The sequence below is a fragment of the Podarcis liolepis genome (genome assembly GCF_965112155.1).
Source record: "Podarcis liolepis genome assembly, chromosome: 4".
Classification (NCBI taxonomy): domain Eukaryota; kingdom Metazoa; phylum Chordata; class Lepidosauria; order Squamata; family Lacertidae; genus Podarcis; species Podarcis liolepis.
In genome coordinates this window covers 69,767,953-69,780,774 of record NC_139558.1, presented here as the reverse complement: position 1 = coordinate 69,780,774, position 12,822 = coordinate 69,767,953, and the positions used below count along the sequence as shown (strand labels likewise).

Here is a 12,822-nt window from a genome sequence, read left to right as displayed (position 1 = left end):
AGTTGGGTGTCATCAGCATACTGATGGCAACCCAGCCCAAAACTCCGGACAAGCTGGGCAAGGGGGCGCATAAAGATGTTAAAAAGCATCGGGGAGAGAATCGCACCCTGAGGCACTCCACACACCAAGGAGTGGCGCGATGACAATTCCCCCCCAAGCACCACCCTCTGTCCCCGACCAGTACAGTCATTTATGTGCAAGGACTGGAGAAGGTCAGAAGCAAGAGTTTGTGAAAAGCTTATTGACAAAGCTCGTTTTAAGAAGAGTTTTTCATTAGAATTTCCATGCCAAAAGTAAGTTACTTTGAGTGTAGATTCATTATTTAGAACAGGGAAGCCAAATCTGTAGTTGATCTAAATCTCCTCCTCCAAACTTGCTGTTAGTCCCTCAGCACAATAGCAACACACACAAAAACTATTTATCACGACTATTTCTCCCCCTGATAGGACAAGGATCAGCTCTGGCAGGGAAGGTTTAAACACCTTTCCCCCCCGGGAAGATCTTTTTTAAAAGTCAGGCCATCCAATCAATCACAGATGTCACGTGTTATGTTGTTTTGACATTTAATGAATGGATTACTAGTACTAAACCTTCATATGAAGTCATTATGTTGCCTTTTAAAGCTTGCCCTCTCGCATTATACAATCTGCAAAGGTCATTCACAGCATACATTCAGATTATTTTCTAAATGAAAAAAACGGGCAACAGATTGCAAATTGCTGGATGCTATAAAACTCCATAAATTGAATAGGAATTGTGGAAACAGCCCACAGGAACTTTTTCTTTTGCATAGCTCACAGTCCATGGCCCAGAATCTTCAAAGATCAAGTACTGCAGATTGCTATCTTATACCTCACAGAAAAAGGCATAGCTACTCTAAAAAGTTTTGTTTGATTCCAGTTCCTACAATTTCTATGTGTCTGTTTCTAGAAGAAGGTGCTGCGTTTAAGTTTTGTCAGCAGTCTTGTTTTTAGGAAAGAAACTGAGCTCGTATATAAAGAAATGTGGAAGTAAATGTGGAAGCAACTTCCCTATAAGGAAGAGTTACAATATTTGGTGCTCTTCTTTTAGTTTAGAAAGAGGGTATGAGGAAAATGGGGAATGTTTGCCATAGCATGCTGAAGTCCCAAGCCCAGATCCTGCTATCTCTAGGTAGGGCTAGGACAGACCCCTAGAGTCTGATTTTGTATAGGACAGTTTCCTATTTTATAACAGAGGAACATAAAATTATGCCTGGAAGCTGAACAGAGATGTTTTTTCTTCCTCTCTCATAATATTAGAGCCTGCAATCATCCAGTGAATATGAGTAAAAAATACTTGGGACAGACTCAAGGAAGCACTCCCACAGCACTGGAGATTGTGGTGGAGGAGATGTGATTCAGTTCACATTTAACAACAATTTACCTCATTTATGCTTCCTGAAACCATAGATGAACTGAAATGTAATTGTCCTTCAAAATTTGCACTTCTCCAAATTTTGCAGTACATTTCTCCAAACCATGTATACAAATATTCATTTACTAGGCAAAGTGTGCCTAAAACCCAGATATTTTTAAAAATAGTTTTTTTAAAAATAACATATAAAATGCATTATATTAGGAGAAATTCACACAACGATGCTGATGAATTTTCATGAAGCCTTTTTTCCATATATATTTTTTAAAAATCACAAAAAGATGTGGAAAACTGAACTTGATTGGGGGGAAAATTAGAATCCAAAATGGACAGATTAGTCTATAGCTACACAGCACTTAGTTAAACTATGGAACACGTTACAAGGTGTAGTGATGGCTTTACAAAGGATTTGGACGATAAGAGTTATCAGTGGCTACAAGCCACAATATCTATGCTCTACCACCACAGTCACTGGGAATCTCAAATGACTCCGATCCTGTTTGTGAGCTTCTGATAGGTATCTGGCTTCCCACTTTAAGAACAGTGTGCTGGATGAGATGCACCTTTGGTCTGATCCAGCTGGGCTGTTTTTATATTCTTACGGATATGTATAAAATGAGAAGACACAATTAAAATTACTATTTTAAGAAACGCTGGTAAGATTTTTATTAAATTACCTTCGATTGAGAATTTTCTTTTTCTTCAGCATGGTTGCTGAAAAATGTCATTCTATGGCTATCAATATAAAATTTAAATGCATGGTATGAGTCATAAACCCCAAAATATCAGGAGAAATACTGCAGAATAATTTGTTTACTGTCATCACGTTTAGAAAGTTTTAAACTAGCACAGAATCTTTACTGCCTACAGTTATTTCATGTAGATGCCGCTATTGTTAAAAGAAACTGTAAATCTGAATATGAGTCAAGAATAAAATGTGAACTATTCAGAATTTAAAATAATTGAAAAAGAAGTGATGCACAATATAATCCAAACAATGTACTCTAGAAATAATTCTTACCTTATTTGAATCAAATATATTAAACACTGTCTCAACATAGGTATTTGCCTGATCAGTTGGGTTATCAAGACCAAGGAGCCTCTTGCATTCATACATGCTGAGTTGTCCAGACGGGCATTCTTTCATGAATTTTGCATACCAGTGATGGTTTTCCATAGCAACAATCTCCTCAACTGATTCATTGCCACCCATCTTGTTGTAAGATGCTTGTCCTTCTCTTTGCTCAAGTCTGCTTCTACACAGGTATCTACCCTCACTATCAATGGCTCTCATCCAACTGGGATGCACAAAGAAACTACAAACCCTATAGCTATTGTAAACCTCTTACACATCATTATAGATGTAGGCTGGGTAAAAATAGAAGCCAAGTGGGATTACCTACAGCAATCCATTTTAATATGGGTGGATTTCATCGATAAGTGCACTCCCATCGAGTTACAAAAATAGCAGTAGTCCTCTGTGAGGACCATAAAGAAGGCTGATCGCCAAAAAATTGATGTTTTTGAATTATGGTGCTGGAAGAGACTCTTGAGAGTCCCATAGACTGCAAGAAGATCAAACCTATCCATTCTTAAGGAAATCAGCCCTGAGTGCTCACTGGAAGGACAGATCCTGAAGCTGAGACTCCAGTACTTTGGTCACATCACGAGAAGAGAAGACTCCCTGGAAAAAGACCCTGATGCTGGGAAAGATTGAGGGCACAAGGAAAAGGGACGACGGAGGACGAGATGGTTGGACAGTGTTCTCGAAGCTACCAGCATGAGTTTGCCCAAACTGCGGAAGGCAGTGGAATACAGGAGTACTCTGGTCCATGGGGTCACCAAGAGTCGGACACGGCTAAACGACTAAACAACTACAACAATTGTCAAAAGGGGGCATCATTCAGGCTCAAAGGAAACTGATATTCATTCTAACATTAGATGTCCTATGAAATGTTTTGCATGGGCAGGGAACAAAAAACTGGTTGCCCCAGTGATGGTCTGAAAGTGCCCACTGTAAACAGCATTCAAAAATTCCCATTGTTCTAGGTGCGTTTTGCAACAGGGATTTCATTAATGCAAGCTGTTTCTGAGCTCAGGGTACAGTACTGAGCCAAAGATTTCAGATTAAAACTGCCACTGCTGGAAGAAAAGGATTTTTTTTCTGCCTCCCCACTTCCAGCCATTCTCTGAAGACTAGAGAAGAGACCCTCAGAAGAATATTAGGAGGGTGGGCAGGGGAAGTATGGCTTTGTTTTTTGTAGTCTTCAGATGAGGACTAGACCATGTGAAAAATGGACATAAGATTTTAGCTGCAGTTCATTTTCAGCTTTGTATTCTTCTTATAATAAGCGCACCTAGACACACCATTGCAGCACCCATAACCTAGGTTTAAGGTGCCATTTAGTTCCTAGCTTTCATATCTAACACTGACTGTAAAATGTGCTAGCAACCAGAGGTGCTCTTTGCCTCCCAATAACTGTAGCTTGTGTATTAACATCTTCTCCTTAAATATGCCTAAGTTTGTATCCCATGTGCTGATTCCACCAATATATATTCTGCCCCGAGAAGGGCAGTCCTGGGACCTTGCTTTTGGCCAGGTGAGTAGCTGACAGCCTGTAGCCCAGCTGGCAGTGTTCCCCTGGCCAGGGGCTGGATTTCAACTTGGTGTGATTCAGTGCTTGGGACAATCTGGGTTCTAGGAGAATGTGGGAGCCCATCAAGATTTGAGACATGCTGGGATGAGTTCTATGTTACACAAAGGACCAAACTCTACCAGCACATCCCTACAAACATGTGTCAAAAGAAGTGAGGAAGAGTCTCAGTGGACTTCCCCAACTATCTAATCTAGCATCCTGTTTCCAGAATCGCCAATCACAGTGGCGGACTTTGGGCTCTCAAATTTCAGTGGTGTCCTGTGTGATGCAGTGGCGTAGCGTGGGGGGTGCAGGGGGGGCCGGCCGCACCGGGCGCAACATCTGGGGGTTAGGGTTAGGGGGCGCAAATCCACGAGTTAGGGGGCGCAAATCCACAGGTTAGGTGGCGCAAATCCACGGGTTAGGGGGCGCAAATTACTTGCCTTGCCCCGGGTGCTGACAACCCACGCTACGCCACTGGTGTGATGCTAAAATCTGCTGTCCCCGTGCCTCTTGTGCTCTACTCTACAGCATTGTGTTGGATCTTAAAAGTGAATACCTTGTACTGAATTCTGCCCTTTATTTCCTTAACTTGCATTGTGGATGGTTTCTTTGCTACTAAGAGGGTAGTTTATTGTGCCACTTCCACCTCAGTTCAAACATGGCTCTTATCCAGTTCCCTCTATTTAGGCAGTTTCCTATTCCTTAAAAGATATTAAGCATATAACTTCTTGGAAGAGGATTCATTAATTTGTCAAAGAGGTAATAAGAAAGACGCAGCAGGGCTCCCAATCTTTAAGGTTTATAGCATTAATTTTATCTGATTAATTTGATTATATCTGGATCACAGTTTTCACAACAAAATTCATCGGCCTCGTGCAGAAGTTACACTTATCAGTTATTGAGCTAATAATTATTTTGCCATCAGATTGCCTGATCTATGAGCCACTGCACCACAAAATATCTCTAAGCATGGGGGGTGGGGGTGGCTGCTCATGGTTTTCACAACAAAATTAATTGCTCTCATGCAGACATATTCTTGGTTCATGAGATAGTATCTGTATTCCCCCAAGTTGCCTGATCTATGAGCCACTGTACCAGCAAATATATGTTTTATGTATGGGGATGGATGCGTGTTTGATGTGCCATCAGTGTTATGAATGGTGATGCTCTATGGGCCTCTTGATTCAGCAACCTTAGAATCTAGATTATGCTGAAGTAGCTGCATACTTCATTTATGCTGAAACGGCTGCCACTGTTGATTGTACTGAGGTGCAGTGCTGTACGTTTTGGGATGGTCCATCAATGTTGAGGGGGGGGGGGAATCCTGCATCACACTTCTTCTCTGTCCTTCTCCTGTGGTCATAATTCAAACACATGCTATTTTACCCTAAAGTAACTTCCATTGAGGGACGTGGGTGGCGCTGTGGTCTAAACCACTGAGTCTAGGGCTTGCCGATCAGAAGGTCGGCGGTTCGAATCCCCGCGACGGGGTGAGCTCCTGTGGCTCATTTCTTGCTCCTGCCAACCTAGCAGTTCGAAAGCACATCAAGTGCAAGTAGATAAATAGGTACTCCGAGGGGAAGGTAAACAGCGTTTCTGTGCACTGCTCTGGTTCGCCAGAAGCGGCTTAGTCATGCTGGCCACATGTCCCGGAAGCTATCTGCGGACAAATGCCGGCTCCCTCTGCCTATAGAGCGAGATGAGCGCCGCAACCCCAGAGTGGTCCGCGACTGGACCTAATGGTCAGGGGTACCTTTACCTTTAACTTCCATTGAATACAGTGGGACTTACCTAAGAATATACATTCAAATGCAGGATGAGGCTTATGGGCTTGCACAAGTTTAGCGAGCTTTTTATTCTCTTTGGAACATTCCCTTTATTCAACACTGCAAACTACATTTAAAATAGCAACTTGTGTTTTCAAAAGCAACTTGGAGTGCTTATTGGGCCGGGCATGCAGTTCTCTAAGGTGTTGTCTCTTTCAGCACAGATGGAAAGCCCATCTTCAAAAATCCTGGCTTCTGCTTCCCTTCTATCAAGAAGAGCTGACTTCATGCTTGGGGGGGGGCATTGTCCAAGTGCCCTTTTGTGAACCTTCCCATACATCGCTGGGCTCTTTCCAGCCCTTTGCCAGTGTTCCCTTTCTGGTGGGGAGTACTAGTAGTGGCATACAAGAGTAATACTGCAGGCACCTGAATCGGGAAACTTGCCATTTAAATTTCCCACAAAGCCTTGGCATGACACTAGCTCAGGAGCATTGTGGGATATTAAAATGGGGGGCTCTGGACCTACCTATTTGGTGCCAATTGGAGCAATGCCTCCCTCCATCCCCAGAAAAGGCATTAGTGGCAGATACTGCTGGGGTCTTGATGGCTGCCTAATATTACTAATAATACAGAGCCTTGGGTGCTAATAAATGCCCCTTTACTCTTCAGCATAAAAGATTTACTTCATCTTAAGAGGTGTACAAAGAGTTCTTCTGAGCAACAAGAACAGCTTCACCCTGTTCCTTGAGAATCACACCAGTCTATGACTTTTATCATATGTGGTGGACTTGTGATAAAGTAAAAACATTTTGGGAATTGATCTATAATGAACTAAAAAAGATGTTTAGCTACACCTTCCCCCAAAAAACTGGAAGCATTTTTGCTAGGTTTGATGGGTGAGGAAATTTCGAAGATGGGCCAAAGACTATTTATGTACGCCACAGTGGCAGCGAGAACTTTATGGGCTCAAAAGTGGAAGTTACAGGAGGTACCTACCATTGCAGAGCGGCAGGCGAAAATGATGGATTTTGCAGAACTGGCCAGGCTGACTTGCAGGATTTGAGACCAGGACGATCAGAAATTCCAAAGGGACTGGAGTAAATTTATTGTATATTTGAGTAATAATTGCAAAAACTTGAAGACACTAGCAGGATTGAAATAAATCCTACAATGTGGACAATAGGTTGAAGATTTAAATTGCGTGATTGGATTTGAAATGGAAAACTTGCTGAAGGAAAGGAGGGAAGTCGCTTGTTCGGCAGAGCAGAGTTTTTGTGTTTGGTATTGTAATGCTGAAAATGTTGTTTAAGAAGGAAAAAAAATATATATATATGAGATAATCACACCAGTCTGTCAGAGGGAAGGGAGAGCCCCTTCTCTCCATTTTCCTACTATCTAATTGTTGCAGCAGTTCCCCTTTGGAGGTCAACAGATGAGACCAGAAGGCAAGCAGTTTCGGGGCTAGTTGCATTCCCCGATGAGGGAATGACAGCTGCATTCTCTTCTGAGATGTAAGAAATTTGGTTTTACTCCTGTTCGATTATACAATTTTGAATAGGCCACAGCTCCGTTTCCAAGCAGAAGCTTCCAAATTCAATCCATGGTATGTCAGATTCATTGGACTCTTGAAGGGAGCGCTGGGATGTCTCTTTGCCTGTGGGCCTGAAAATACACACTGAAGAACAAAAGTGCTCTGAAATTCACGAGAATGTAAGAGCTGGCTGGATCACGCCAGGGCCCTATCTAATGCAGCATCCTGTTTCTCACAGTGGCCAACCAGATGTCTATGGGACACCCACCAGTAGGACCTGAGCTCAACAACACTCTCCTCTCCTTCAGAGCATACTGCCTCCTACAGTGGAGGGTAGAATATAGTCATCCTAGTTAGTAGCCATTGATAGCCTTTCCCTCCATGCCTTAAAAGAGTCCACTGAGCTTCCATATGGAAACTGGCAGGTAATCTGTCACCTATTGAAGGCTTTCCCTGGTTGGGGAAAACTTCCCTCTGGTGGACTTCTGCCCTTCATCAGAAGGCTTGGCAGATTGACCTGTCTGTGGTAGCAGCATGCCAAGCAGCACCAGGCACCTGGATCGAGTCAGCTTTTGAGTTTTCCACAATGCCTCAGGGCATGCGCATTGTTGGTTAAAAGTGTGGCTAGATGCAGCCACTGGACGATGCTCATGCTGCCAGGTCATATTATTTTTTTAGGAGTTCAGGGCAGGTAACAGCAGTAGGCCTTGCACCTGTCCAAGGCTGCCAGGTGCCAACACCATTCCTTTCCCCTTTTCATATACTACAATCTTTGACCAGAGAAAATCCTGTAAACACGGATCTAGGTTTTTAGGTCTGCTAGGTCTAGTTGCTTGCTAGAGATGGGCACCATCCCTATAACTATTCTTTGAGTTGAAAAGAATACTAGAGAACACGATTTGTACTATTGCATCCTTGTGTTTCTCTTATCAACTGTGCACCACTTTCTTCCACCCAAAGTGCATCTAAGAAAGCTCAGGTGATGTGACAGCTGTTAGTGCCTCCTTACCACTGCTGTGACTCCAGTCATTTTGCAATGGTTTATGTATGCTCAAGTACTGACCAACTTAAAGTTCTAGGAACAGTGTTATACATGTCATCAAATTAGGACTGTGGTGTGCCCCGAAGAATAGGGGTAGCCAACGCTGTTCGAGGGCCTGAGTCATGTATAAACCCAACCACACACCCAAGCCTTTTGTGGCTTCCCAAGCCTCTCCCAATTTTAGTGATGGACACAAAAATAATAAGTCCTTTGAAGGATATGCAGTTGCTCCTTTCCCAGTCATCAGATAGTTCATTCAACAAGTGGAGAGGGGACGACGAGCATGGATCAGCTAAGGAGGTGGGTTGTGCCTGTATGTGCCCTTGCAGGTGGGAATGTGCATGAGTGTGGGGTGGACATACCCACTCTTGGCCACTGGCAAGTGACTCCCAAAGGGTTGGCTCAAGCTCAGGATGGTCCATGGGCCAAAAAAGGGGGTGACTGCCTTGCCTTAAGTGTATGAGATGTAAACATGGCTTTTAAACACTATGCGTACAAGTCACAGGGAACTGGAGCCCATTGCAGCCGCCAGCAGTGTGGACACACTGGACACAACCCAGGCTCACTTTGCATTCTTTCCATCTCCCCTCTCATCATGTTTTGCAAAGGAGTTTCCAGGCCTCCTCCTCCTTTCCCATCAGCATCCCTCTGTGATTGGAGAGCTGTGCTCGTGGGAAGACATCTGAGGCAAAGGGGTGGGCCTGGTAGCAGGGAGCACGCAAAGCAGCAGTAGCACATCCCAGGCGGCTTTGGAAGGGCACAAAGCGGGGACTGGATCATGCCAATGGTGTATATGAGATATGCATGTGATGTATCTCTGTCGCTATGGAATACATGCTGGGGGCACACATAAAGATTGCAATGTCTGAAGCATTGCTAGTCTGTTTTTACTGGAAAAGCATGTATGATTTTCATGAAACCTTTAATGTTGATCAATCCACTAAAAGTTACACTATTTTTATCCCATCCTCCTTCCAGGGAGTGTGGAGTGGTTTCCTCTTTTTATCCTGACAACATCGTGAACGAAGTTCCATGGAAAGGGAATGATGAGTATTCTGGTGAGCTTCCCAGCTGAGTGGATAGTTGAACCTGTGTCTCACAAGTCTTAGCCCAACACTCCATCCACCACACTGACTTTCAAATACAGGCTAGATAGCTTTGGGTTCAAATCCACATTAGGCCAACAATTAATTGGGTATCGTCGAGGCAAATCCATACCCTTTTGCCTCAATTTATCGACTTTAAAATGGAACAATAGAACTGTTGGCTGAAAAACTAAGACAAAATTGGAAAACTACTGTGTATTCTAAGTGCACCAGAGTCACTAATAACAACTGATTTTCGTTTGCTATCTAATAAATGTATCATTCAACACCATGGTGCAAAATTCCAGAAGAAAAACCCAACACCACTTTTATATTCCATGATAAGCCACATCTATTCTCTATCACATGGGAATGTTTCCTAGGAATGACTGAACAGAGTTTAAATGATTTGATTAGAAAGTACTTGATGTCTAGCATATTCCCCAGGGAGCCACAGAAATGCAATTGTCAAGTAAGAAGTTGGATTTTCAAAAGAACATGGGCTATAAATTGGCATTTCTTTCATTTCTAAGCATTGCATTCAATGAAACGGTATGATGCCGAGATACATTTCGAAGCGTATTCAAAGTTGTTTAAAGGTGGTTTTTATAGCCAAAGTACTAACAGCGAGAAGAATGCAAATGTAGAAGATAATTATACCTTACCTTATTCATATCAAAAGTATGAAAGACTTGCTCAACATACTTATTGGCTTCTGGAGTGAGTCCTTGTAGACCCAACACTGATTTAAATTCATGTAGACAGAGCTGTCCAGAGGGGCATTCCCTCATAAACTTTGTGTACCAGTGGTGAATTTCCAGAGCATCGATGTCATCCGCAGACCCATTGGCACCCATAATGTCCAACATTCCAAGTATCCTCGTTTGATTTTTTTAGTATATTTTCATCGAAGTGATTTCACTGCCCAGTGGCAATTGCTTTGCTTATAGCTACCATTCAAACACCAACATGTCATATAAGGAACGAGCTACCGTAAACCTCTTTACAGCTTACTGCCGAAATAGGCTATGTATATATAACTTCCTAGACAGATTACCTTCAGTACCCAGTTTAAATACAGAAAGGTTTTCTCAGTGGGTGGCAGTATCTCCTCAACCAGAATAAAGCAGTACAATGTCTCTGTGTATTTATTTGTACAGTGCATTGTACAGTGATCCCAGCAGTCTTCGGTGTGTGTGCAGATGTTGCTGAGTTGTTGTGTTTTAAATATCCTGCATTGATGCACCTTCCAAAGCTGTTTCTACCAGGCTTTGATATAAGCGGCAATTGGGGGGAAAGTTTTCTTAGAGGGTATTCTTACCTTAGAGCAGCCTTTCTCAACATGTGAGTCCCCAGATGTTATTGAACTGCAACTCCCATCACCCCTAGCTAGCAAGGCTAGAGCTCAGGGATGATGGGAGTTGTAGTACAACATCTGGGGACTCACAGGTTGAGAACCGCTGCTTTAGAGGGTCTCTTCCAGGACTTTGCTATCTCTTTGGTGGCACAATTACTTTTCTGTTCTCCTAGTCTTTAATGTTCTGAATTTTCTTGTGGTCTTAAAAAAATATTACTTTTTATGTTTAATTACAACGCTTTCATTGTTATTATATTATCTTGTTGGAAACCAACCAACCAAACTCTGTGAACTATTTGGCTGAAGGGCAGTATATAAATGTACAAAATTAACTAAACTGACCTCTTTTGGATACCTCCAGACTGGCATTAATTTGCAAAAGTGATTCAAATTCAGACTGGAGCTCTAGGCTTGTGCATTTGATGTGGGTTAAAGAGCTGTGTTGTCCCACTTCCCAGGAATTTTTTGCATGTTTGGAAGGTAACTGAGAAATGCATTGAAAAGTGTGCGATGAACAAATGATTAACAGGAAAAGCTGTAAATACCTCATGCGTATGGGATGCAAAAAAGGATGAATGCTCATGGTCACATCACTGCCTGGCGAACAATACCAAGCAAAGGTGGTGCTGTTTCAGCAGCTGTTTGGAGTTCTCTGGGTGTGAAGGGAATTGCTCTCCAACTGCTGTATTAGGTTTTTCTTTTTGCTATTTTGATACTGGACTGTTCTGCTGTTTATATGACTGGTGGGGTGGGGGCAGGCATGAAATCATAAATGGTCCACTGCCAACTGTCCTCAAGTGCCTTTGGCAGAAAAGGCCAGATCAACACACTTAAATAATGGATAGATTAAAAAGTGATAAAATACAAAACTTGAAGCAACGTTTCTCATTCTCTAAGATAGTTGAGGCAGGCACACATGGAATTTGGGTGCCCCAAATGGTTTACTTTAAGTCTCTATGGTATACATTAATGTCAGTTGTTTTTGTTCTGGTGACACCATCAACCTGTGATAGAAAATTTATGTAATTCTTCCTTATATTTCCCTAAGTGGGGTTAAGTTTTAAAATGGAGATACAGGCAAAATTGTCTCCTCAGAATTAGGCATCAAAGCATCCCTCTTATAGTTCACCACTGTGAAATATAAGTTATGAGTTTAAAAAAGGGAAGGTGCCTTTCTGAGACTGTGACCTCAGGATCCTTTGGTAAACTTCATGCCTGTAGCATGAGCCATGCGGTTTGAACAGACTGTAAGCCTATAAAAGAGATTAAAAACAGATGAATAGCCTCAAATACTATGGCAGAGAGCAGGTGAAATAGACAGCAGGAGCAATTCTGGTTTGATGTCATTGAGAATGAGATCTGAGTTGCAAGATGACTGGATGTTATCACTAGACACTGGCATTTTGATGACTTTCAATTCATACTCAATGTGTGTCTTTTCTTGGTGTGTGTTTTTGTGTAGGTACATACACATACACAAACACCGCTAGAGATGCCAATGGCGCATCTAGTCCAGAGTCTTGTTCACATGATGGCCAACCAGGTGCCTATGGGATGCCAAAATACAGAAGCTCAGCACATCAGCCCTCTTCCTGTTTGTGATTCCCAGCCACTGGCATTCAGATGCATAATGAATCTAAGAAAGCACCAGTATGTTTGTCATTAGCATTCTGAATGCATCAGAATGTGCCCAGCATGGCAGGGAAGTATTTGCTGCAACTCCTGGTCTTGGTGCATCTGTACTGATTCCTGCACACCTACCCTGCAACTTCAAAATTACATAACTTCAATGCTTGGCACGAGAGCATGGTGAATCGGGTGCAGCATCCAAAAGGACCTCATCTTAACAATCATTTTGCTTGCAATAAAAAATATATATATTAGGTTAACATCCAAATCTGCATCTGTTATTGCAGGAGGAAAGCACTCAAACTAATCCCCATGGATTAAATGTTTCAAGTTGTATAAATACACATCAATTAACTTCAATCTGTAACACTTGGCAAG

At 42.4% G+C, this 12,822-nt stretch overlaps 1 protein-coding gene across 2 annotated transcripts in view; it reads right to left on the bottom strand.

Annotated features, from left to right (window-relative positions):
• Positions 1-10,427, bottom strand: part of GUCA1C (guanylate cyclase activator 1C) — a gene marked incomplete at its 5' end in the record, with an annotated part of 54,479 nt that extends 44,052 nt beyond the window's left edge. Inside the window, one exon of one of the 2 annotated variants that reach the window (XM_083498762.1) lies at positions 10,124-10,427. In XM_083498762.1, the coding sequence (XP_083354888.1) occupies positions 10,124-10,327 (204 nt within the window). Of the gene's footprint in view, positions 1-2,416; positions 2,609-10,123 lie in introns of those variants that run through there. The other variant, XM_083498763.1, reaches the window with a different exon arrangement.
• Positions 10,428-12,822: the final 2,395 nt, after the last annotated feature.